This window comes from Gadus morhua, chromosome 8 (genome assembly GCF_902167405.1).
Source record: "Gadus morhua chromosome 8, gadMor3.0, whole genome shotgun sequence".
Taxonomy (NCBI): Eukaryota; Metazoa; Chordata; class Actinopteri; order Gadiformes; family Gadidae; genus Gadus; species Gadus morhua.
This window is the reverse complement of record NC_044055.1, coordinates 27,815,068-27,840,862: the sequence shown is the minus strand read 5'-3', so window position 1 is coordinate 27,840,862 and position 25,795 is coordinate 27,815,068. Positions and strand designations below refer to the sequence as shown.

Here is a 25,795-nt window from a genome sequence, read left to right as displayed (position 1 = left end):
AAAAGACAACAGCACACCAGGCACACTGAATCTATGGGGTCTGGCATTCAAACAAAAGATGATGCAAAAAACACAGGTAGACTGATGTTTAATTGACAAACCCATACAATGTCAGCAAAATATAAATAAAAGGTAGAACAAAATCAAAAAGCTGTTCATAGAAAACAACATGTCCAAAGAATTTAAGAGATCAAAACACAAATCCAAATACACTTATTATCCAAGTACGGTTTGAATTAGTTTAGCAGATATAATTACATATCTTTATACATACAAAAATCACAATAAGGTAGAACACAGAAATATCGGTCTTCCACTCCACATTCAGGAGTCGAATCACGGCAGCCTGTTCTGTCAAAACAACATCTCGTTTTTGGAGGGCTTATGTTGTTCATCATACACGTATGTCATATGTCATCTATCAACATGGTTGTTGTGCGATATTGTTCTTTGTCTAGTTTACCCATGGTCATGTTCATTTAAATTTGGAACAGTACAAATATATGACATCAAGGTCATACTAAATAAATAAGTCATATCAAGGCCTTTCAAAGTTGCTAAGACGCAAGCCCCAGAATTAACTTCAACTCTGTCCTTACATTTTTTTAGATGTTTCCCAATGGTACTATTGGCTTCAAGGGAAATTACACCTTTAATATAAAATCATGAATAATCATCAAATATTAAAGTGAACTCAAAATTAGCTCCATGCATGCATTGACTCCATCATTCACCACATGCATCCTCTGCATTCCGTAAGGCACAGCAGACTCATCATTGAATGTGGGTCTGCACCTCTATACATCTGTGCCTCTACACAGATCTACAACACCTCCCTTCCTAGTCTGCAACTCGGCCAGAGAGACATTACATATCAGACACAAAGGAGTCTCAACCCCATCTGTAAAAGTGTATTCTACTACGTTGCTCTGCGGTGAGACCCCACCTGAGCCCCGCCCCTCTCTAGATTTCCCTGTGGCTACAGCATGGCCGGCTCCTGGGGCCCGGGGCCCTCTGTTTCCTGCATGATGCCCCCCTCAGCAGTGCCCTCCTGGCTGAAAAGGTAGTAGGGGGGGGTCTGCCGCGCCTCGATGATCAGCACGCCCTCGGGGGACAAGGACGCGAAGACCGTCACCGGATCCACATCTGTGGGAATCCTGAGGGGCGAGAGAGATGGACAAAGATAGAAAGAGACAGAGAAACAGAGAGAGAGAAGGTTGAGAAGGTTGAGGAGGAAGAGGGGAGTGGGGAGCGGGGGGGAGACAGGTGGTAACAATGATAAGCGTCAAACTCCTGGTCTGGTCTACTTGGGTCCTCTTGGGCTTGTTTTAAATGAGTCAATGTTCTGCCATAATGTGTAGTTGCAAGATTGAGACATGTACGTAAATGGATGCAACAGAAATACACCAATTTATAATTAAAAATAATAAATTGCCAAACCTGAGAATGCTGGAAATGTGCTCTAGCCTACTTGGTAGAGGTCATAGAAAAGGTAGTCACTTTTTCACACTTTGGATTTTCCTTTCAACATATGAACCTCTGCATGTATTGGTATGCATACAAGTGTGAGGACATTCGATTGACACCTCATCAGGAAAGCTAAATTGCCTGCAAGGTGTGAAACAGCATTTAACTCCAGGCGGAGGGACATACAACTAAATATCAGCAAGAATTGTATTCAATAATATTCCCCCTTATTCATCTTATCTGGCGACTTTTGAAATAATAAAGACCTTATTGCAAGTATCAACTATCTGTAAAAGAGGAAAAACGTATGTGTCCAATTATGTTGGAAAGTCTGCTTGCACAAAGTGTGAGTTTTCCATCACAGTGCATTCCAGTTATCTACTTCAGGCATCTGGCAGGCAGACAGGTCAAAGCTAGTGTTCTGTCTTTCTCCCCTTCTGTTCATTATGTCGCTCTCACTCAGGTGAAGAGAATAGCTCTATTTCAGGAGCGTATTCACAGGATTGTGTCCCAGAAAGAAAGTGAGCAGTAACAGATGCATAGAAACATCTGTTATTGTCACTTTAAGATCGTTTAAATATCCCTCAATATTTGATAATTTAAAAAAAACTGATGTTTCACTAATTATGGTCTTTGAACGCTTCAAAGGAAGAGCAAACCCTGAAATAACCTATGGATGAAAAGTGGTCTAGTGGGTTACATATTAGTGCTATGGATTGATCCTCGTCCAAGTCTGGTAGTGGATAAGGTATCAGACTCAGACTCAGACTTAGTGAGGGCAGATCCCCTCAGTAATAAGTTGATAACCAACCACTAAAGAGTCCAAGGGCCCCGGAATGGCTTTGCCCAAACATCCTCAGCAATACGGTTTCTGAAGTGCACATTCTCCCATAAGAACGGTGGTCAGCCAAAGCACTTCAAATGAAGCTCTTTTCTAACATATTGTAGAATATAGCTTTTAATAAACCACCGGCTACTGGGGTGGCTGACCCAGCACTCCAGCGGTTTATGAATCATTTGGGATGGTGGAAACAATGTTTAATGAAGATGCTTCAAGAGTGACACAGTAGGTTCTGCGTCTTGTGAGATATTTCCCGCTAAGAGATGTAAGATAATAGAGGACAATTACATCATCAAAGGAAAGATCATCATTATTATTACAACAGCTCAAGATCACATAAAAACAAGTACATGCACAGCTACAAACAGTACCACCAGTACAGAAGTTGAGGAACAGAACCACCAGTACAGAGGGTGGGGAACAGAACCACCAGCACAGAGGGTGAGGAGCCACCAGTACAGAGGGTTAGGAACAGTACCCCTGCTACAGAGGTTGAGGAACAGAACCACCAGTACAGAGGGTTAAGAACAGAAACACCAGTACAGAGGGGGAGGAGCCACCAGTAAATAGTTAAGACGCAACGAATAACTAAGTTTAGTCAAGGGTGAACCATGAGTCCAATGATTAACATCCTACAAATCGACTTATCAATATACCATAACTAGATGATCTTTACACCCTCACCCTCTCACACACACTTTTTTAAGGAACAAATAGCAGCACAGGGATGTTCTTCTGTAGTGGAAGTGAAATCCCTCAGGTTAGACCGTAACTAGAGAAAGAAATGGTATCTGTCTAGTGAAGAGGAGTGGGTTTTTTCCAAAGCAACGCTCTGAATTTTATCTCAAACATTGACTTCGCTGTTGCCAAAAACACTGCAGGGCACAGGATGCTACAGGGGGTACAATACGAGTGACACATACAAAAATAAGTTCAACGTGTGTGTGCACATGTGCCCACACACACACACACACACACACACACACACACACACACACACACACACACACACACACACACACACACACACACACACACACACAGTAGCAGCCGTGCTTCAAGACAGACAGATAGACAGAGAGGGAGAGAGAGAGACAGAGAAAAGACAGACAGCCAGACAGAGAGGGAGGGAGAGCCAGAGGGAGAGAGAGACAGACTGACAAACAGACAGACAGACGGAGAGAGACAGAAAGACTGAGAGAAGACAGACCGATAGACAGAGAGGGAGAGAGAGAGCAAGGGGGAGAGACAGACAGACACATAGAGAGAGGGGCCTGAAATACTCCATGAGGCAGTAGTTGAGCTACAGATGTTACATATTAATAGACTATTATTAATAATTTGCCAAAGAAAACTTGAAGTAAACATGTTGATAACTAATTGAAACTCCACACTCCACTCGAGATGTGGAATCTTTGAGAATAACAAGCGTTAAGTGAGTTTGAGTGTTTGATCAGAGATTTCATGCTATCAATCTCATGCCAACTCTCATTGGAGGTTTTTGTATTATTTAACCATTTATATATGCATCTTAATCTCCCCCTCTCTGTTGCTCCATGTATCTGCTGCTTGCTTCAGGTTGAGCTTAACTGAAGTACACAGACAGCCACTGGGAGCGTTTCAATTAAGCCACTGCAGTGAGATTGATGCTTGGCTAGCCTAGCCTAGCTGCTGAGTAATTAGCCAACAGGAAATTAAAAGGGGCCGGGGTGGCCCAGCGGTGAGACGGTAGGCTGCTCTACCAATTAGAGCGACACTTTCAGGTCGTCCACTGTCCAATTAAAAGGTGAACTCATTGATCGTTATGGAATTTCCCATGGCCCGCTTTGATGGGATCAGAGTTCTGCTGCCAACAGAAGACGTCCCAACAGAAGGTGTTGAGACAGTAGCACTTGGTTAAAAGTTTCTGGGCAGCACTCAGTAAAGTGTCACGTATCCTTTCGATGCTGTCATGCGAGTAGACTTGTGAAATTAACCTTGGAAACTAGTCAGATGACTTCGGTCACTGAACCCGCAGTAAACAACTGCCTGTGATGGGCAGTTACTATTAGGAATGCGCGATATAAACGATATACGATATAAACGATAAAAAATGGCCTTCGATAGAGATTTTAGTTATATTGCTCTATCGCGATAATGCATGTTTGACGCGATCTATCCATGACCCGCGAAATATAAAGAGCGGGTCATGGGTAGAGCTACGAGCTGCAACCGTCTGCAACGCATCGTCCGCGACCCGCAAAATTTAAAAAGAGCCACGAGCTGCAACCAGCTGCATCGCATCATCCGCGACCCGCGAAATTTAAAGAGCCACGAGCTGCAACCGGCTGCAACGCATCGTCCGCGACCCGCAAAATTTAAAGAGCCACGAGCTGCAACCGGCTGCAACGCATCATCCACGACCCGCGAAATTTAAAGAGCCATGAGCTGCAACCGGCTTCAACACATCATCGTCATCTAAGCAAATATGGCTGAAAGCGAAACGGAGGAGCTGGTGATTGACCTCATTTCATGTTCATTTTAAAATTGTATGCGTTCACTTTGCACTTTTATGTTTTAATATCAAGTATCTGTGCACACACTTGGAAGATTTTTCTTTATTTAAAATAGCCATGCCTAATACGTATTTCCCTAATTCACAGTATCCGTTTCTATATTAACAAGACACCACCAGTTTTAAGTTAATTAAGAGAAGTATACGTCATTACACAGATGATTTTTTTCTTTGTTAAAGTCTCTGCAGCTACAACATTATGTTGTATGATTACAGTTTTGCACAATAAATGTTCTCAAAACGACATAGGCCTACTAAGTCTTTCTTTTTTTTTATACATTTAGCAGTTTGGCTTTCCTTAGAGTCTATGTAACCTGTTCTGAAATGGTTCTATTATGATTTATATATCGTGATATATATCGTTATCGCAATAGGTTGCAATGTATATCGCAATATGGATTTTAGGCCATATCGCCCATCCCTTGTTACTATCATTACATGAAAACGTACACGCTCACAAAAAGCCACATTTGAGTTTGATGTCTATATAGTGGAAGCAATGACTCAAATTAAATTCACATCTGCAATAGCAAGCCTTGTCGAAGGGACGATAAGGCATTGCAGGAAAAGTGGCCCTTTAAAAGACATTGGTATCAATGTTATTATTAACCATGAATAAAAAAAACAGAAAACTATATGCCCTGAAAAGTACAGGACAATGTGATAAGTGAATAGGTGTACATTTGTTATTGTGTATGGCATAACAAATACTCACTGTATCTTCTTTGTGAAATTCTTGGTCACGATGCCTCCCTCCTCCTGCTTCTCCTCGTGTTTGCCTGTCGACGGACGATAGTGGAGCAGTGAGGGAGAAACCTGGATTGAATCATCTCTTGTAATGATTGGTTCTGTCAACGGTGCTATGTATTTCAAGCGAGCAGACAAGGTCAATAAAGATGAGAAACCACCTTATTGCTAGCACATGTATCTCACACCGCCATCCGTAGATCTATATTCATTATTTCTTGCAGAGAATATAAAACAAGTTTTATCAGCTGTCAGCAAGGCAGACTTGCGGGATGCAGGACGGAACAAAACAAAGTTTCTCCTCGTTTGCCTTTAAGAGTCACACTACATTTCTCTGTTCTGCCAGATGGAGTCTCCATCTTGAGTCTGTTTTAAATCACCCCAGAGTCATCGAGTGTTACATACACTCTTTCGACACGCGAGAGAGTCATGTGTGTTTATATGGAGTGAACTCAACCAGACACCCATCTGCTCCTCTTAGGTATAGTGGGCAGACCCAACACAGAGGCTCCACCAGGGTGACATCTCAGCCTAGAAACCCCCCCCCACAACCAAGTAACCAGCCTCCGTTTCCAAGTACTGTTTACGGCTGTTGTGTGGCTCCATACCAGCAGCTGCTCTGGGTCTGCTAAATGTCAGAGGCTGCACCACCACCACCACCACCACCACTCACCCCCTTGACCCCTATCCCTGCCAACCACCCACCCACCGGCCAATCAGTGCTGCGAGCTGGGCCCAGCGCTACCCTACACTCTGTGTAGGGTAGGGACATCCTGTGATGTCATTGGCTGTCCAGAGAGCTGCTGGGCGGAGGTGGAAGCAGCCAGGATGTGACATGATGTCTGACAAGCTTCTGGGAGCGTTGCGGTTTGCTGACCAGTGGGATCACATGATTAGCACCACTTCTCAATGACTTAAGGAGTAAAAACTTGCCATCTCCAAAGCAAGTTACGATGGAAAATTGGCCGAGAGGGATCAGCGTGCGGGCTGCCTCTCCCTGTTCCCTGTGTGCCTGACGGAGATGTCACATTCCAGACGCATTGTGTAACACGCCCAGGGAAAACAGCGGCCCACATCATCTGATCCCACTTTATTTAACAGACAGCACAATAAGCACGGTGCGTCTCATACTCCCCCCTCGCTCCTGTCGCTCTTCCCGCGGACGGTGATTGTTCTGACAGTTGGAACGTGAATCATCAAGTTGTTATTTTTTCTATTTCTTCCATTGATGCGTTGCGAGAGACGATGGCGTTTCTCGTCTTTCTCCGGTACTGGGTGAACCATGCTTGTTACACGCTTGTCACACACTTCCTGTCGACTTCTTTTAGAATGAGGTCGACCCACGGACGTCGTCTGTCCGGGATGGAATGACCCAACTAACACAGCGAGGATGTGCTTATCAAAAGCATAGTGTAGTAGACAACAGTGTCCTAGGTTTCCCTGGTATTTGTCTTTTATATGTTAGAAGTATCATGGCAGTACTGGCTCTTTAAATAAAGTACCTCGTCATGCCTTCACATTCAGAAGAATGGGAAAGCAAATGACTCAGGGTGGAGGTTGGGGGTAACATTGGTTTCCAAAGAGCAGAGTCACTACCGTTAAAGAGTGGTTGGGTATAGAGAGACTGTTGTCATGTCCCTGGCCTACATTCTAAATGTAGCTCATTGGGTGGCTGAATGATTCTTCAGGAATCCAAAACAGGTGTCCGAGCTGGAGAATGCTCCAGCCCGTCGCCTCCTCCGAGCGGTCATATGGTCTGGGCCCAAGGCACTAAGTATCTTCTAACTGACCATGTAATGTTCTTGGAGAATGTCTGCAACACTACATTCCACAAGCAATGTTATGTATGCCTTTGGTGTCATGGACGTCAGCACAGAAGCGTTGATCATCAAAGGACGGACTAACTCATTGAAGTACATCTGGTACATTCAGGGTATGGGTCGTTCATAAAAATAATAAACATTTAAAAGCGCTTATCTCAGACTGAAAGACTGTAGGCCTACATACACTAAACATCAACCTACCTTTTGCTATTTTCTTCATACTGCTTTGTTATTTTGTTTTATTGTCCTTTAAAATTAGGTTTATCTGCTTAGGGCGTAAGCGTTCGAATTCATATATTATTGATGTGGAATCTCACCTGAAACTTCTACAAAGCCGTCTCTAGTCTTGACGCTGAGCTCCTCCGGCCTGAAACTGTGCACGTTGACGCAGACCTTCCAAGGCTCTTCACCGGGGGTCGTGGGGGGCGACGTCTCACTGTACCGGGTGGTGTACACCGTCGGACCCCCCGTGGAGGCGCGCTGGGAGAACCCGGGGCGGAGAGTGGTGCTGAACGGCGAGGTGCTGCTGAGACGGGTGCTGAGCCTGCCTGGTCGAGCCCAGCCCGGCCAGTCCATGGCCAGGTCGTCGGGGAACGGAGTCATGCCGAAGTCGTCCTCCATGAAGCGGTCTCTGAACGGGGACTGCTCCCTAAACGGGGACTCCCCGAACGGATCCCGAGCAATCCGCGGTCGGTTCCCCAGCGTGTAGAAGTCTCCCTCTGCCATGCCAAGCTGTGAGGAGTGTGACGAAAGGAAAATCCAAAAGTTAGGCTCGTTGTTTTACACCAACGATTTAAGAATAGGCCGCCTAGGGCCTATAAATGTTTCCTTGTGTGTCTTTATAGTAGGCCCACTATCTGTGAAGTACTCAGCATAACGTCACGCAACTTCACTAGAACTTCACTGCTCTAACTACAAGCTCAACGGCAGCTTACCGTTTTAAACTTCACTTGTAGTCGACTTCTTCTTCTGAGTGATTTTTATACGTCGGCTTGGCTCCTAACAGGGGTCCAGAAAGTGCTGGTTGGATCTTCAACCCACCAGGCTCAGCAGCTGACCAGAGAACCGCCCCTCCTCACCAAATATAGATTTTCGTGACCTGTCACTCACACACCAAGATATATCTGTCGAACAGACCCCTCCCCCCTGATGCAAATAGAGGACCACGCATTGGGCAAGACTGGTCAAACACACTGACATCACGACACGGATCCAACTGCAGAGGTAATGGTTGTTTTCTGTTTGGACTCGGCTCAGATTACTGAACCTGGAGTTGTTTATTTGTAGGCTTAATGCGAGCTATGTCAAATGTGTGTTACCCAGGCCCTAAGGTTGATAGTCAGCCGAGTCCCTAAGAATGACCACAAGAATGACTGCCGACAATATTGTTTTATTTATTTTTATAACATGGCCCTATAGTTTATAGTTTATTCTTCACATAAAGGGAATGTTATTTCCGGGGACACGTTATATGAAGTGAAATTCAGCCACTGTTAAATGGGTCAGGAGGAAAATCATATCATCTTGTAAAATACCTATGTTTCTTTGTATGGGTAGTAATGGAGTAGGCTATGCATTATTTAACACAGAAACACCAATTTACTATCAGATTTCTAGGACATTCTTAGAGCATTTTTGAAGAGGAACACAAAAAGTAAAGACAAAAAGTAGAACAATTATTTAAAATAAGATCACAAAGACGAAGAGTTGATGTCACTTAACAATATGATTAAATAACCATGTAGACCTATACAACACCCATCTTTATCTATACAGTTCATATCTACACCTCGTTCATCATACCATATTAAATTAATTTTTATTTAACATTGTGGAAGAGCTGATGTAGAAAAAAATGGGACATCATTACACTGAAAACTCTTCTATTTGGACGTGTGTGGCAGCCCACACTGTCAGACGAAATTATGAATCAGGAGTTACTACAATGGAATAATGGCTTTCCCTCATGTGGCCATTGGACTTGACATCCAGTGAAAGGAATGACCAGAGAGCGAGTTTCACTCCAAAGGTCAGAGAGCCAGATGATGATATTGGGATCAAATCAATCAGACTTTCTATAAAACTGCTGTAATTCATTCAACAGACACACAGCAGACTACACAACAAGCGCGGGTTGCATAGAAAGATTGGCGACTACAAATATACACAAAGATAGAAATGGTACAAATGTTTGGATGTGCTTTTGGACGTTTCACCATTCAATCTGATCAGTGCAAAATCAAAAGATGAGGTATGTGTTGTCTTTCTCAGCGGGTACATGAAGAAATACAGCATATGAACAGTTGCGTCACAAATGAAAAAAGGACAAAGCAACCAAATAAACAGCTTAAATAGAAATATACGTTAAACCAAACTTTCAAAGCAACAATATATAAAAACACAACTTTAAAATATGTCTTACTCCGGTCAGAGTAGCAGACACCTGCTCCCGCCTGGCTGTCAAAGGAAATATGTCCTGAGATATTCTGGGGGTTTTTTTCAGCAGAGAACTCTCACAGACTCTCCTCTGCACGTTTTTGGAAGGCGTCCTATTATATTACCCAGGGCTGACATTTCAATTGCTTTTCCACTTGATCAGAAGATAAATTAACCTGGCCTTTCAAGTGACAGGCCGTTTGCTTGCCGTCCGGGCAACCGCCTCCTTTCATTTTTCAGTGTTTCTTTCATTCTTTGTGTTCTGAAGTGCGGAGATCATAGGCGATAAACCTCTCCTTATACCCGATAACGGGCCCTCTACCACAGTATGAAAACACATGGATCAAACAGCAACCCCGTTACAGAATCAATCTTTGCAAAAGGTCTGCACGTGATAGCAAAATTGTGGTGTCCAATCAACGTTAAATTACCCCAAATTACCTTATCAACAATATAACATAACCATAGATTGACGGTTTGACAGCGCCTGACAAAACTTGACATACCACGCCATACACTTCCCAAGGTGTGTCTCTGAGTGCAGATGAGACAACATGAGAAGAGATGTAAGAGGCAAGGACACCCTCGGGGGTTGTTTCACTTCTTCAAGCCTAAAACCGATGCAGAGACATGCGTAGCTGATACAGTTCAACCATCCCTGCTTTTTACGCGAATGCAACACAAATAAATACGTTGTCATCATCAGCCTCTCGTCGTGCTCTGAAATACTACCGCCTGGTTTTGCTGCTTTTCTTCAACCTCACATAACTAGGACTCCTGCTGCGACTGCTCCGAGTCCCGAAGATGGAGTTCCAGGAGGAGCTGCGGCTGTTGCTCCTGTAGCAGTGGCCAGAGGTCAGACTGCGGCCTCGTGTGAAGATACTGCTCCACGACGATACGCTGGTGGAACGGCAGCTGGATGAGGGACTAGGCCGGAAGTAGGGAATGGGTCTCTTCCTGGCACTGTGGGGGAGGGGAAACCAGAGAAGGCATGGGGCACGCTACAATGTTAGACAAACAGACAGAAGGGCAGGCAGGCAGACAGACAGATAGATAGCTCTATCAATCAATTTACTTCCATTTAACCCAGAAGGGCACATGTGGCTGCAACAACAAAGCAGATACCAAAATATTAATCTAAAAAGCCAGTGACTTTGAATCATGCTGCCTTCACCTTGTGATTCTCCGTGCTTCCAGGTGACTTGGTGAGTCTCTCCTCCTTTTCCTCATGGGGGAGTAGGACTTCCTCCTGCTCTTCCTCCTCCTCTCCTTATTCCTCCGCTTCCGGTTTTTTTCCTTGTAGTTGGACGACCGCTTCCTGTCTCGGGGTCTAAAGAGTTTGACATGACAAAACACTGTCTCAATGTGTACAAACGGGTGAGGGATGGAGAGCAGGGGGATGAATGGTTTTTGGCTCATGTTACCTGTCAGGACTGTATCGACAGTAGCTGTCTCTGGAGCTGGTGCTGGCCATGCTGCCCCTCTGCCTACAAGCATCCGAGGAGCTTGGAGAGCGGGAGTACGAGCTAGAACGAGATAAAGATACAAGACGACAATAGCCTCAAACCATGAACATCACAACGTCAAGTCATGGACTTCTGGGTCAAGTTGTGGATTTCAGGGTCAAGGTGTGGAGTTCAGGGTCAAGATGTGGACTTCAGGGTAAAGGGGTGGACTTCAGGGACAAGGTGTGGACTTCAGGGCCAAGGTGTGGACTTCAGGGTCAAGTCGTGGACTTCAAGGCCAAGCTGTGGACTTCAGAATCAAGCTGTGGACTTCAGGGTAAAGGGGTGGACTTCAGGGTCAAGGTGTGGACTGCAGGTTCAAGGTGTGGACTTCAGGGTCAAGGTGTGGACTTCAGGGTTCAAGGGGTGGACTCCAGGGTCCAGGGGTGGACTTCAGGGGTGAGTCAGTGACATTTATTTGAACAACTTATTCAGCAAATTGCTTTTAACTGAAGCAACTTATCGTGAAACCAGATACAAGTCGTTAAGAAACACCCGGGGGAGGGGGGGGGGGGGGGGGGATCAAACCCAGGACCTTTCGGATGGGAATCGAACACCTTCACTATCCTACCACCATATCACACATATAATACATAACATTATACATAAAGAAAGAGAGAGCTGTACCTGCAAAATGACAGTGACCGGCTCCGGGATGAGTGTCCTGTATGTGTGGAGCTCCCACAGGAAAAGTTCCTACTTGGACTGCGCCTGACGGACCTCTCCCTCCGTCTCCTACGAGAGGAGCGACTCCTCTTCAGCTTAGAACGCTTCCTCTTCCGTGGACGCACATCCTCACCTTCCACGCTCAGCGCCTTACTATTTGTTTGAAAGCAAAAAATTCAAGGATGTACAGTTAATAATGATCCACACTATCTAAGGTAGCCCTTAATAGCAGTTCTGTCATCTCAAGATTCAATCCAATCAATGGAATGCCGACCTACCTTGTCCCGTCGTAGAAGGTTGAACTCTCAGTGAGAGGATTGCACAGCGAGGCGTAACTTGTCACAGAGTTTCCTGAATCAGAGGCGTTGTCGCGCTCTGTGATCTTCAGCTTATCGGGAGATGCCAAACCCTGGCATTGTTTGCTGCTGTCTACGATGCCACTTGGTTGAGAGATGCTGTTTTTATTGGAAGGCGGGGAAGACGTGTCGTTCCCAGAATCGTAATCATGATGGCCGTGATTCCCTTTAGCGTCTAATATCTTGTCTCCAAATTGTAATGGCAAAATCTGCAGAGAGACAGAAAAGTAAAATCTCAAACCACTGATTTGCTATCTGGAGCAGGCTACCTGTTAGATTACACAAAGGCAGATATTCCCCCTTTAAGGCATAAAAAAGAAGAAGTTCTACAGTTCAGAAAAAGACTTTGAAAGATGACATGCAAATTTTGTGGCATGCGAATAACCATGAAATCAATGTACACTCTGGTAAACCCTACAGGAAACTAAGAAAGAATTGAGCTGAATTAACTCTAAGCTAAAAAAAGATAAGATATGAAAGGAACAATAAACAAAACAGAAAGAAGAAGAAACTGCGTGAGAAGATCTACCGGCTCTATCTTGAAAGAGAGAGAAATAGAAAACAATACCCCCCCCCCTGCCAATTAAGTTAATGCTATTTTACAGAACATTGAACACACTTCAAAAAATGGGCATTATGTAGAAAGGAAAAGGATTGCAGACAAAGAGAGATCCCATGAGTCTAACTACTAACAGCCCTTCAGAACATTGCCTCTTTGTTTTCCTGCTATGTAAGACCCTACTGCGACCTACAGTAAACCCTAAACTGCGGATAGCATCGACTTACCAATCAAGATTTCCTCCTTAAGTACGTAAGGTGTAAGAAAAGGGGAGAGCGGGCAACATAAGTGCATCATTAGAGTTGTGAATTGCAAGTAAAAGACAATAACCCTCTCTTCAAACCCAGAGCCAGTGAGATGAACATCCGGCATGTTCCTTTTTCTTTCCTTCAAAAGGTAGCTTGATTTGTTTTATAGGGATAACAAAGTTACCGGCGATGTAGTGGTACTGAAACAGGGTTGCTTATCGCGTGCCATAATTTAAGTTCTTCTGAAAAAAAAAATGGAGGATTGATTTGTAGTTTTTAGAATATGATTTATAGTTTTCGTGCATCACTGTTATTACGATTTTTGGGTTCACGTATAGAAAAGTGTCTTTTGACATTAAAACATACAGTACATAAAAAAAGCACTTTCTATTACAATATGCATGCCAACTTTTCGCATAAATCTGAGCGCATTTCGAAGCACAACAAGGTTCAAATGAACAACAATTATTTTGCAGTAGTGAAATATCGATTTGATTTAAGTATACAAATTGTAGTTACCAGTCAATGTTTCTTTCAAATAATGCCATTTCAAAAGTATGTTATTGGTAAATGTATTTAGAAACACCTTGAAAATGTTGACAGAAATCAACACAGAAAAACGAGGGACTGATTGTATACTTTTCTTTTGTGTCTAACATAATTAATGTAAAAATATGCAAAATGACATGGCTGTAGGTTCTAGGAAAAGTGAATTCCTTATTTCTACTGATAAATTACTTTATTATTCATCAGAGAGAGGAAAAAAATCCAAACGCTTCTAATTAGGTCTTTTTAGTGTTTCAATTTGGCTATGAAGGTAAACAAAATTGGAGGCACTTAACGCTAACATTGTGTCAACATGATTGAATCTCAATTGAAAGCCCTGTGGTGTGGGATTACAAACTGCTTGTCTGATTAACATAGTATACTGATTGCTGTTGGGGAGAATAATGTGTTTTGATTCCCAAGCATACATGAGAATAAACTAAATGATGCACCTATTTTTCCAGAAGATTACTTTTGAGGGTGTAAATGCATTGATTACTGTAGTTTCCTGTAAATATTTTTTCAGATATATTTTTCTGTCATTTTGCTTGTCATCGTCTAATGCAGTTATACAAGCAGGCAGTGGCGTAAATATCGACGGTGCAACCGGTGCACTGCACGGGGGCCCAGACACCGTCAGGGGCCCATGGAGCAAGAAAAAAAGGACTAGCAAATGTGTCGGGTGCGCCCTCTGGTGGCGCCCTTAATTAGTTAATTAAATTATACGACACAAGCAAAATGAAACCACACATGTTCCCAAATTGAACCGACAAGGGAGGGGGCAGAGGATTCATTGTTAGGGCGCACTGAAACCCTCCCCCCCATACTTAGGGTATTCCAAGTATAGGAAAATACTGAGCTGTATTTATTACCGGTTTGCACATTTGTTTCCTTGCATTTCAGTTAATATAATGAGAACTTAGAGACAGTGTACTGTGTGCTTCTTACTGCATTAGGCAGGGTCCAGTACTATAATCAACCCTTGCTGTCAGAATTGCTATGAGTGATCCAAATCTACAGATTGTATTAAATACAAAGCAATTTCAGTTTTTTTTAAATTAATTTTGCAACAAAAAAAGACAGCACTCAGCTCTTCTTTTCGACCAATAACCTTTTGTCAAAGAATTAATACTTTGAATGAGAAACATTTCCTTGAAATATAAAAATTGTTAGAGCCTCAATAACTTTGAACTTGTTCTTCTACATTGACCTAGAGTATATGCAGCAATCGTTCAGCCTCCAAAAGTTTAATTTAATCCACAAGATTTCAAGGTATGTCTTCAGATGGTATTCATCAATCAATCGGAACATCAAGAGTAATTAAAATGGCATTTGATTTGAGTGGCTTTCTACCTTGTTTAAGTTAAAAAGAATACACATGGTTGCAGATAACACGAGACGATTTACTAATTTCTGTTCCTGAAGATAAGGGCTGTCAATGGCGGACATGTTCTACTGAAGCTTAACTACTACTGCAAAAGCTTCTCTGTTATGAACCACTATACATGGCAACCTTTCAAAACTTAAAGAATCTCCACATGGTCACAGTACATTTTGATGCTAAGTTAAAAGTTTAAATAAGGAGTTCATGGAAGGAGAGAAGGAAGTCATTTAGGCCATGTAAAACATTTTGAAACTTAGGTTTCAAAATTATATGGCTGCAAAACATAGTAGACACTGCATAACCTGAATATGTTAATGATTTGAAGTTTATCTATGTGTACTTTTTCCCAACTAACGTTGAATCTGTAATTACTGAAACATCTCCACATTGGTCCTCAGTGTTTGACATGGCCCCACTTCGTGAGGAGTTCAGATGAAGCTGCGAGTGGTTGTTTCCCAGCAGTACTTACGGTGCCATTGGAGAGGGCGGAGACATATTGTGGAGCAGTATTACACACTGACTTGACCGCTGGTCTCCAGTCCAGGTCTCTTTGGTTCAGCTTTGTCCTGCACTTCTCTCGCCCCGAGTCATTCTCCTCCACCTCATGTAGATGATACCTTTGGGGCGCAGGAACAACACACTTAACACAACCTTCAAGATGACATTAGCAGAATAAGAAACCAATGTGTTCTGTTTTAATGGGTTGTTTGGCCTTTAGGGTCGTGGTGTTGACGACAGACAGGACAGTGTAGCACAGCTGATACTGATCAGTGATAAAAAAAAAAGAGCATTTTCCAACATTTTATTAAAGTAACATTTTGTCTAAATGATTATTAACAATTTCCCCGAAACGTATTATATGGGGGCCAAAACGGAATTTCCTTCCCGCCACCCCACGCTGTCTTAAGCTGGTTTCACACCGCCGCGCGGCAACTCGCCGCCTCCATTCATTTCAATGAGGGAAGGGTGGCAGAGGGGAGACGATTACAAAAGCGGCTGTTGCCCAGGAAGAGGTTGCCGCCAACGTGAACGCGCACAGATTTTCCCTGCCGCTCAGCTTTCCTCGTGTTGAAACTTTCAGCGGTAGCCGCCCGGCGGCGGCAGCAGCCGCTTTTGAAAACGCCTGGCCCTTCACACCGCCGCCCGGAACCCTCCGGCAGCGAGGTGGTTATAAGGGCGGTTGCCGCGCGGCGGTGTGCAAGCACCTTTACTTAGAGGAATAATGACCGCCTGAATGCCATAAGGACTTAAGGAGGGATCCCAGTTGAGCCAGAGAGACTAATCTAGCCTGCCTCACGCAGTTACACTCAGCCAAATATCAAGCCGATAGCCGATATCAAGCCAGGCGACAAAAGGAAAGCTCATTGGCTTGTCGTTCAACCATAGCAGTGGAGGGAAAAAAAAAGTATTGATTCAAGAAATCAAAGCATTTTTTTTTCTTGACTGACAGGCTTTTGTTCTTTGACTCAAATGAAACATGAAGCTAGAGATAATAAAATAAATCAAGCAAGAGTAAAAATTTGTGGAACTCTAGACGCCAACAACTGCAAGCTAATTTATAACATTAGCGAAAAGCTCATAGAAATTGATAGCATTACATTAGCAACATGCCACCTAATTGATATCAATCAATGCTTTTGCTGCAGCTAAATGTCAGAGATTGACATTTGCAATTTTTCATCACATAAATGATAATGACCTGTTTGATTTATGAACTTGTATCTTGTGTCGATGGAAACACGGTTCACAGCAATGTGCCTTGCATCAGCTGGAGGGGCACGCTTCCTGCTCTGTTCACAGGACTATTTATCCGAAACGTAATCCTTCATATATACATCCCTCATTGCCCGGGTTCCTCAGTCATTTCCCTCTGAAGAAAGTAAGATAAGAGGATGGGGGGGCAGGGGATGGGGTTAGCGGGGGATGGCCGGAGGCGTGAGTCACCTCTCCCCCTATCAGTCATCAGTGTGGTATGGCCGGGACGCGGCCGATGCTCGGAGCTGATAAGATAAATCGGAGGGAGAGGAAGAGCCTTGGGGGAGGAGGGTATGGGGAGAGACACTGTGCTGTACCTGCTCTCTGCAGATGACCGCCAGGACGAACTGTCGGACTCAGACCTCCGGTGACGGTGTCTCCGGTGGGGTCGACTCCGTGAGCTGGAGGAGGTTGAGAACAGAACAGAAAAAAGACGCAAAAAGAGACAATTGATCAATGCAAGTTATTCACAAGGAATACCAACAACAATGGAATTATACCAAATTATACCAAATCTGAATCATATCTTGGAATAAGACTATACACACTACCAAAGTTGATTTGATCCTGATCTGCGCAACAGACATACTGGAGCTGTGCTACCATATGCATGAGGCTGAAGCCACCAAAGGCATTTAGCCAAAGAGGAACAACAAAAATGTCACCACAGCATGAAATTGGTTGCTCTTATTCTCCCTGGCACTTTGTCCCCTGCTCTTGTGCTTCGTGCTTTCAATCCGTTTTCCTCCTGACATGCAACAATGTTCACACCTTGATCAAAACATAAAAGCTCCCATTTTGTGTACACCTGAAGTAATCTCAGAGCATGTTATCTTGTCTCAGGCTTTTAGGAAAACACTATTCCCCCACATTAGGGGGTAGAAAGAGGAAGTCAAACAAGAGCATTGGATCATTTGTGATGCTTTTAAAAGATAATACGCTAGCCTTTATAACCTGATACTGTAACCAAATAAGCTCCTTTGGTAACCTTTTTTTCTACCACCAAATACAAACCTTTTCTTGTGCTTGCGCTCATCCTTCTTCTTATGCCTCAAACTGGATGAACTGTTTGGATGAAGAGAAGAATTCAATATAACATTAAATAAGTAACTCCACAATTCCACAATAAAGTTTGAGATCTAATAATATACATATATCTTTGATTCAGACTAGATAGACTTCTTTCAATCGTAATTATTTTTAAGGATTTGTAGCAGTGATCATGGATTCCTTATGATAGTAACACAAATTATAAAAAATGCTGTTGCACATACCCGTGTTTGGACTTTTTGTATGAATACCTGTAACAGAAATTGGAGAGAATTCATTGTTTAGTGGTCTACATGGTCTGCATTTCATCTGGATCAGACCAGATCTGAGTGCTGGGTGGTCTACAGACCAGATCTGAGTGCTGGATGGTCTACAGACCAGATCTGAGTGATGGGTGGTCTTACCGATGCCGCTTGCTCCTCTTTGAGCTCTTCTTGCTCTTCTTCTTCTTCCTGGGCGGTGACAGACTGTAGGAGGGAGACCTGGGGACGTCAAGATCCCCGTTGATCACTACTGCTCTTTACTTATCACAGACATGTTGTTAGAGCGCAAGAGGGGTTTCAAAGCCCCTTCTCTTTGTCTCTCAGATATGCCGGCATGCAGTGTTGTTCAGTTCACAAATTTTAAATTGAACTAGTTCAGTTAAACGCTCATAATTCAAAATTTTGAACTAAGTTCACAGTTCCAAAAAAATGAACTAGTTCATAGTTCTTTTTTTCAATATGTTGCTGTGAACTATTATTTTTTTTCCGGTATTTAGAACATTGGATGAAATAGAGTGGTTGAATCAAGTATCGTCGCGAAATACGGTTTCTATCATGTTTTATTGCACATTTAGCGCATTTTGTAAATCCCATCGATTTCTGTTGGAAGACTCATTGCTCGTTGACCGGAAAAGTGAAGGGGTGATGTTCACGTTTGGTTGTAGTCCTTTCGCTCGGTTCTAGACCTACTGTTGAGACAGAGAACCGAGCGAAAAGACTACAACCAAACGTAAACAGCCCCCCTTTCCGTTTCCAGCCAACAACAAGCAATGATTCTATGAGGTGAGCTATGAGCCAGAGAGCTAACGTTATGGACTGTACATATTTATTATTCGAAATTCGTCTCAGCCTTTATACCACAGATATCCTAGGGTCTATAGCATATAACCGCGTTGTCTGATTACAGTTTAATTCATTTTTCACAATTTAACAGCTCTCGTTTTAAAGAATAATCACCGCGCCATTAGTTTCAATGGGAATCGCGACGGTCTATGCTTTCAACATCAAGTGTACATATTTATAATTTGAAATTCGTCCCAGCCTTTATACGACAGATACTATAGGGTCTATAGCATATAACCGCGTTTTCTGATCACAGTTTAATCTAACAGTAAACTAGCCGCGTTTACATGGCACATCTGATCCGCATAGATTGCTATGCGGCATAGATCTGTTCCTAAAATGTGTTCCGAATGTACTGTATACATGGCAGTAACAAAAGTGTCCGTTATGTCTCTCGCGCACACCTGACACATCTCTGGACCGGCGGCGACATAATGGATGTCTTATCACTATCGGGGATTTTAAATTTGATTTTAATGAAAGCACAGCAGGAGAGAGCTTTTCTCTGCCTGCTCCTTCAATTAAGAAGGAGGACGACAGCGCAGCAACGTCAATTTCTCGTCAGATCTTTATATTTACCCTAAGCTCCGCCGCAAACAAGAGGAATTTGGATGCGAGTCCGCAGCCAAGACTGGTGGGAGAGAGTGGTCTAAAGCCTGCCACACACATAAAGATTTTATAAATCTCAACCGATTTTTTATCTGTGGAGACCCCACACATTAAGATTACATTAACAGTTTTGATCGTATTGTGTGGGGTGTCCTGCGATATTCCAAACACAGCACACCACACACATAAAGATTTGTCTTCAGACGCACTAGAATCTTGTCCCTCAAGCAAGAAATCTCGCGTGAACAAACGTGATCTGACGTAGTACTCTGACTGACCTGTGGGGGCAGTCACACCAAAAATAGTCATTGAACTAACTACAAGAAGAAGTGAAGAAGAGCGAGTGTAAACCGGTGTAAACTCATGGAGGACCAGCTGGATACCGACTGCATGATGGTGGTTTTGGGATTAATCCTAACTGAAAAATCCCTTAACTTTAACTGTCTTCGCCATATTGGTGGTATTCAGGGATATCGTAGCCATGGAGATAGCTCGTTATAATTCCGTGTTCAGTCAGCTCGCTCTTTATTGGTTAAATTCAATATTACGTCACGTTGGAGACTCCCGATTGTCGGCTTCCCCCCCACACAAGACGTTTGACACCATAACGTTCTCCGCCGATAATCTTAAATATTGAACATGTTTAATACTTACGATTATCGGCGCCGACTGATTTCGGAGCCGATTGTCGGCCGAATTTCACTCTTAACACACCACACACTACAAGAGAATCTTATAAAATAATCTTAAGAGCTTAAGATAATCGGGCGATGTCTGTCCGTGATCGGAAGGGGGAAAATCGGGGCAAAATCAGCCCGATTATCTTTATGTGTGTGGCCGGCTTTACGGGAATTTAGTGACCAGGAATCCTCGAAGGTCCAATTGCGAGCTACTGCAGCTGCCATCTCTCTAAGTTAAGAAGTATTTTAACGTTCAGCCTGCTAAAGTACTAGTAGTAGGCAGCCTACTCATTTACAGTTATCTCGGACGAGCGCGGACACTACGATACGCGAACACGTCATTAATAAACACCCATGTGTCCCGTCGCTTAGCAACCGGACACGCTTACCGGACTACTTTTACGGAGTGATAACAAAGACGTGAATCAGGCAATAAATCCACTTTCCTTGACAGCGGTGAAGTTCGGTGTGCTTAAAAGTACCGACGGAGCTCAGTGGACCAATTGCGAACTACTGCGGCTGCACTAAGTTAAACCCCAATCTATGCGGAATAAGTGTATACATGGCGATTTAAAACGGACTACACCACCTCTTCTATTCGGCATAGAATCTATGCCGAACAGATAATTGTATTCCGAATGAGGCGTATACATGACCATATTCTATGCCGCATTGAAATCTATGCGGCATAGATGTGTCCATGTAAACGCGGCTGCCAACAGCGCAACTGCAAATTAACCACACGGATATAACCATGGCAACCGGTCAAACAACACGGCGTTCTGCGCGCGCATGCGCGCGCAACAGAACCTGTAGTTCTGTTGTTATAAACACACCTTTTCCTCTTCCTTTTTCTCTCAGACTTTCTCTTCTTCTTCTTTCCTTTGGCTGAGTGTCGGGGAGAGACGACCTGGTCCAACGAGAGACTGAAATCAGAGAGAATTAGTGAGGTGGGCTCTGAAGATAACGCCAAACATAAATGGTGTGGAATTTCCAGTCAAAGGAAACATAAGCACAGTCAAAGACTGTGCCCAGGCTTTACTCAATATTTGGTTTATGACTTTGATGACATTCTCCAAAATATATAGAATTCACAGTGTGATTTTGATGGTAACCTTCCATGCATCACTCTCATGATCAAAATCCAAGTCAAATCAAATCAGATAAAAAATGTGGGTCAACTCAACTATCTCAGTAGTAGGCCTACTTACTGACACTGTTAACATTCCTCAACAGTGAGAATCAAAAATAGCGCAATTATCACACAATAAATACAAAAAACATAACTAAACCTCATCCTGGTCTCACTCGAGATAGCAGTTGAACATGATATACGGAGTGAGACCAGGCTAAGGTTAATTTAGCTAATTTAGGTTAACTAAGCCTGGCGTATATTAATATTGATGACCTGCCAGGCTGCCACTATGCAGTACTGTGGAATAAGGATTACAGCCGATCAACCACCATCCTTCGCCCACCCCACCCAAATGTGTTTAGGAAGCGTTTCAGATTCTAACTCACAATGTGTGTTGTTTCAATTTTCATTAGTTTCAAGGATGGCAGTGAGGATTCATCTCTTCCTCACGCACGCACTGATGAGCGTACACACACACACACACACATACACACACTCTTGCAATTTGCTTGGCTCTGTCTATACATTTATCTTACATGATTTCATCATGTTTTCATGATCTTATTTCATCGGCCTGGCTGGCTCTTAGAATAAGGGTTTCTTCATAGTCTACTTCACACTGGCAGGCCACTGACAAGGTCTGTGAAACTGTAGACTCATTAAGGGACTTTCTGTTGAAATACAACCGAGAATCTATTGAGTAGAAAGAAAGAGAAAAGTAGAATTGCATTTATAATTCAGCATGTAAGAGTGCTGCTGAGTGAGTTGTAAATAATGTAACCTATTCAAGGAAAATTAAATAAACAAAAAAATTGTCATTGCCTCTGCTATTCATTTCAACATAATAGTATCTTCAACAAAGCATAGGCTTCTGGTAAAGTGCTGAAATACCGCCTCCTTATGGCCTAACACCTCCCGTAATATATACCCTCTATTTCTAGACACAGACATTTTTACATCCATTATTCCACTGTTCACGGTAACCCAAACAACAGTTCCAGCCACAGTGTGGATCTAACTGATCTTGACTGACAGCACCAGCTGATTTTCAGCTCAGTCTGGCTCTATGCTTGGGTTAGGAAGATGCTGTCGTCAAAACGGTTGAGTTTGGCTTCCACATTTGGCAGTTGGGGTCGCATTAGCAACCACACAAATTACAGCTTATAAAAGACACAGTCACCCCGGTCCCTTGCACGGTATAGAGCACAGTCACACTAGTAACCCAGTTATTGTGGGGAAGGGATTTCAGCCAATGCATAATTGTGTTCTCTTTTTTTGCCAGTAGCAGCACTTTTTGTTTTGTTTGTATTGTCATTGGATCCTGGTAATAAGAGGGAGAATGAGGGAAGGGTCGATTCCTCATTAGGCTGATGGGGCATGAGGACATTCTATTGATCGTGGATACTGGTTAAAGGCACTCCAGTAGGGCTCCTAAAAGAATAGATATAGAAGAATATAAATAAATGATTCTATCTTTTTATCTTAAATTCTTGGTGTATGTTAACGAACATAGTGAGGCGTGGAGGTGCTCATGAGGACCGGTGGGGAGGCTGAACCCTTTAATGGGAATCCTGGCTTGGTGCATTCTCCCAGCCCTGGTGTTTGCTTACTGGGCCAGGCCGGTTGAGGGCGGCTACAACCCGTATGTTGAATCAGGGACATACTGGGAGGCGGTTGGCGTGAGCTTGTGGGTTTGTTGATTTGTTAGCGTGTTTTCTTCCCTATCTGTTAGATAGTGTGAGGTAATCACTTTATGTCCTTATATATTTATTTAATAGAGGGAGAACTAATCTTGACAATTTTTATATTTATGTATGTTTAAATATTAACAGTCTTATTCTAGAGTGTCGGGTAAACTCGACAATCTTTATATTTATGAATTTACATAGTATTAGTTAACATGTATGTCCTCCTTTGGAGAGGGCTTACTGTTTAACATAATATATGCTCTAATCTAGAGCATCGGGTAATATCAACTATCTTCATGTGTTTGTATTCATATATATTTGTTAATCTGTATTTTCTGCATCTTGTGGCAAGGGTGAATTGATGTCGACTGTCTTTATATATTTTTTATTTGATATAAATATATATATATATATATTTATTTATTTATTTCAAATAAAAAAATATACAATATAATATATTATATATATATAATAAAATATATGTCTAAATACTGCATATCCCCGTGTTTTTTTTCCGTCATCTGCTGGAGAGTAGTGTTGAGATCCAGTCAGGAGCGTCTGGAGTGGTGAAGCTCTTGAATGCTCGTGAGCGCTTGTGAACGCTTGTGAACGTTTGTAAAGGCTTGTGAAGGCTTGTGCTGGCCAGTACCTCCTGACTCTTCGGTGGCCCCTGTGCTTGTGGCCCTTGTGTCGCAGGCAGCCGTCCCTCTCCCCCACCTCCACCCTCTGGTCCCTTTGGTCTGAGGCGTACGCTGGCCCTCCATCGGTCTGCAGCGGTGGCTGGCCTTCAGTCGTCTCTGAGCTGTTTAGACAACGGGAGACCAGATTCACTCACTTAATTATTTTTATTTTCCATTGAAGTTTCATGTTTCCATGAAGAATTCCCTAATTTCTGGTGTGACTACATCAAAAAAGAGATTTGTTTGAACACAGAGATTGGACATCGTAACAATTTTTCTGTAAATTGTTTTTTTACAACCCATTTGTATAATTGGGTTACGGAAGTCAAAATATGTTAATAGCTTGGACAGCTTTGCCCTGCATTATACAATGCAGAGAGTGTTCATATTGAGTCTTCTATCTACTCACCTGGCCTGCACACTGTAACTGTACACAGCCTACCGAGTGGAAATGTTTGTGTATTTATTCCCTCTGTAACTCAGCAGCCCTCCATAAAACTTGAGGTCAGCCCTTCAATATTCAAATGAGCTGGTATTTATAGGCTGCAGCTGCGCTGACATTTGAGAAAAAAATATGAGATTCACTTGACTCCCCTTTATTCTGCCCTGTCCGCCATGAATCAGGAATCTAAAGAAGATGAAAGCAATGATTATATTCTTTAATGGCACATCACTCTGAATAGCAACGTATAAAAGTGTGTAAGAAAGTTGTGGCTAAGGTCAATTTAACTTTTACTAGTATATGCATTTAAAACTGCGCACGAGAACGGTGTGATGCAAATATCTCCCGACCCTTTCTATCACCAGGTTAAAATGTGGGCTGCAAAATGGACGACTTAGTTAAGGAACTTAGAGTTATGATTATTTAGTCATGGGAGATTAAATAGCAGTGTCTCCTCTTGTGATTGCAAGGAGAATATAAACGCAGGGATTAAGACCAGTGCTCCACCAAGCCTCCCACCAACAGCCAGTCAAGGGAGAGCAGGGGACCCAACAAGCCCCTGAAAAATGTTAGATATCACTCCACCTTAATTTGGCAAATATATTATTTTTACATATAAGACCCCAAAGACCCTAAGGTACAATAAAACAGAACTACTAGGAAAATTTTCCCCCAGCCCTTTCTCCTGATCCCCCCCGCCGCTATCTCCAGTGCGCCCGCAAATGATGGAAACGTGAATCAAAGAGAGATAACAGGAGGAGGTGATTGAGACAGATCAACAGGAACAAGGCCTTGGAATATTCCCCTGATTTGCTGATGTTAGACCCGTGTTATTGCAAATGCAAATTTATGTCTGCCTGTTGGATCCACTAATTGGCTGTCTGAGACTTTACAGATGACAATGTGATTTGCAATTCATTACCTTTCACAGGGTAACATACAGCCCCCGACATCAGCATAGAACTTGAGCAACAAATATTTTTTTATCAATTTCCCGTTTGTTTTGTCTCCCTCTTTGGTGTGAGGACAAGAGTCTTCTATCCACACTTCTGTCATCTCACTGAGATCTAACAAAATAACAAATGAGAAATGCTGCAGTGTACCTGTTTGAAGTTGACTCAATTGGTGACAATTAGGTTTGATTTCTTTGTCATTATTCATCATTAGTCAGAATTCTACCGAACACAAACACACACAGAAACACAGGGCCTAAACATCTTTGACTCAATGTAGAATTTCCAAAGCATGAGCAATGCTTTACCATAGCTGTTTGGCTTCAAGTCGTAGGTTGGAAGGAATTTAAAGACTCAATTCAAAGAACTGCATTGGCAAAAAAATAAAATAAACATCTCCTCCCTCACGCAAACACTGAGCGGATTAAAGAGAAGAACTTGATGATGAAGAATTATGGGGACAGTAATCCTGTAAACCTCGACTGAATGTGTTTACCATAAGACAGGTACGATGGAGTCCCTGGCCAGGAAGGTTGACTCCACAAAGAGTCCTGGAGATCAGTTT

At 42.9% G+C, this 25,795-nt stretch overlaps 2 protein-coding genes across 4 annotated transcripts in view; both read right to left on the bottom strand.

The window, feature by feature from the left end:
- Positions 1 to 71: 71 nt before the first annotated feature.
- On the bottom strand, positions 72 to 8,526 carry hspb8 (heat shock protein b8). 2 transcript variants are annotated; one of them, XM_030363943.1, is made up of 4 exons: positions 8,368 to 8,526; positions 7,750 to 8,164; positions 5,578 to 5,641; positions 72 to 1,157 (listed from the first exon to the last, which is right to left on the bottom strand). In XM_030363943.1, the coding sequence occupies exons 2-4, from the start codon at positions 8,156 to 8,158 to the stop codon at positions 980 to 982; spliced, it is 651 nt and encodes a 216-aa protein (XP_030219803.1). In that variant the 5' UTR covers positions 8,159 to 8,164; positions 8,368 to 8,526; the 3' UTR covers positions 72 to 979. The 2 variants fall into 2 exon arrangements, with proteins under 2 accessions (XP_030219803.1, XP_030219804.1); XM_030363944.1 differs by having other exon boundaries at positions 7,750 to 8,426.
- A 273-nt stretch (positions 8,527 to 8,799) lies between these two features.
- The window catches only part of srrm4 (serine/arginine repetitive matrix 4), a 55,540-nt gene continuing 38,544 nt past the window's right edge, over positions 8,800 to 25,795 (bottom strand). Inside the window, exons 2-13 of one of the 2 annotated variants that reach the window (XM_030363940.1) lie at positions 23,805 to 23,957; positions 21,169 to 21,258; positions 18,342 to 18,419; positions 18,162 to 18,188; positions 17,902 to 17,952; positions 17,205 to 17,288; positions 15,602 to 15,749; positions 12,318 to 12,604; positions 12,001 to 12,192; positions 11,293 to 11,394; positions 11,043 to 11,198; positions 8,800 to 10,831 (exon numbers count right to left, since the gene is read on the bottom strand). In XM_030363940.1, coding sequence (XP_030219800.1) covers positions 10,597 to 10,831; positions 11,043 to 11,198; positions 11,293 to 11,394; positions 12,001 to 12,192; positions 12,318 to 12,604; positions 15,602 to 15,749; positions 17,205 to 17,288; positions 17,902 to 17,952; positions 18,162 to 18,188; positions 18,342 to 18,419; positions 21,169 to 21,258; positions 23,805 to 23,957 — 1,603 coding nt within the window. In that variant the 3' untranslated portion in view covers positions 8,800 to 10,596. The remainder of the gene's footprint in view (positions 10,832 to 11,042; positions 11,199 to 11,292; positions 11,395 to 12,000; positions 12,193 to 12,317; positions 12,605 to 15,601; positions 15,750 to 17,204; positions 17,289 to 17,901; positions 17,953 to 18,161; positions 18,189 to 18,341; positions 18,420 to 21,168; positions 21,259 to 23,804; positions 23,958 to 25,795) is intronic. The other variant, XM_030363941.1, reaches the window with a different exon arrangement.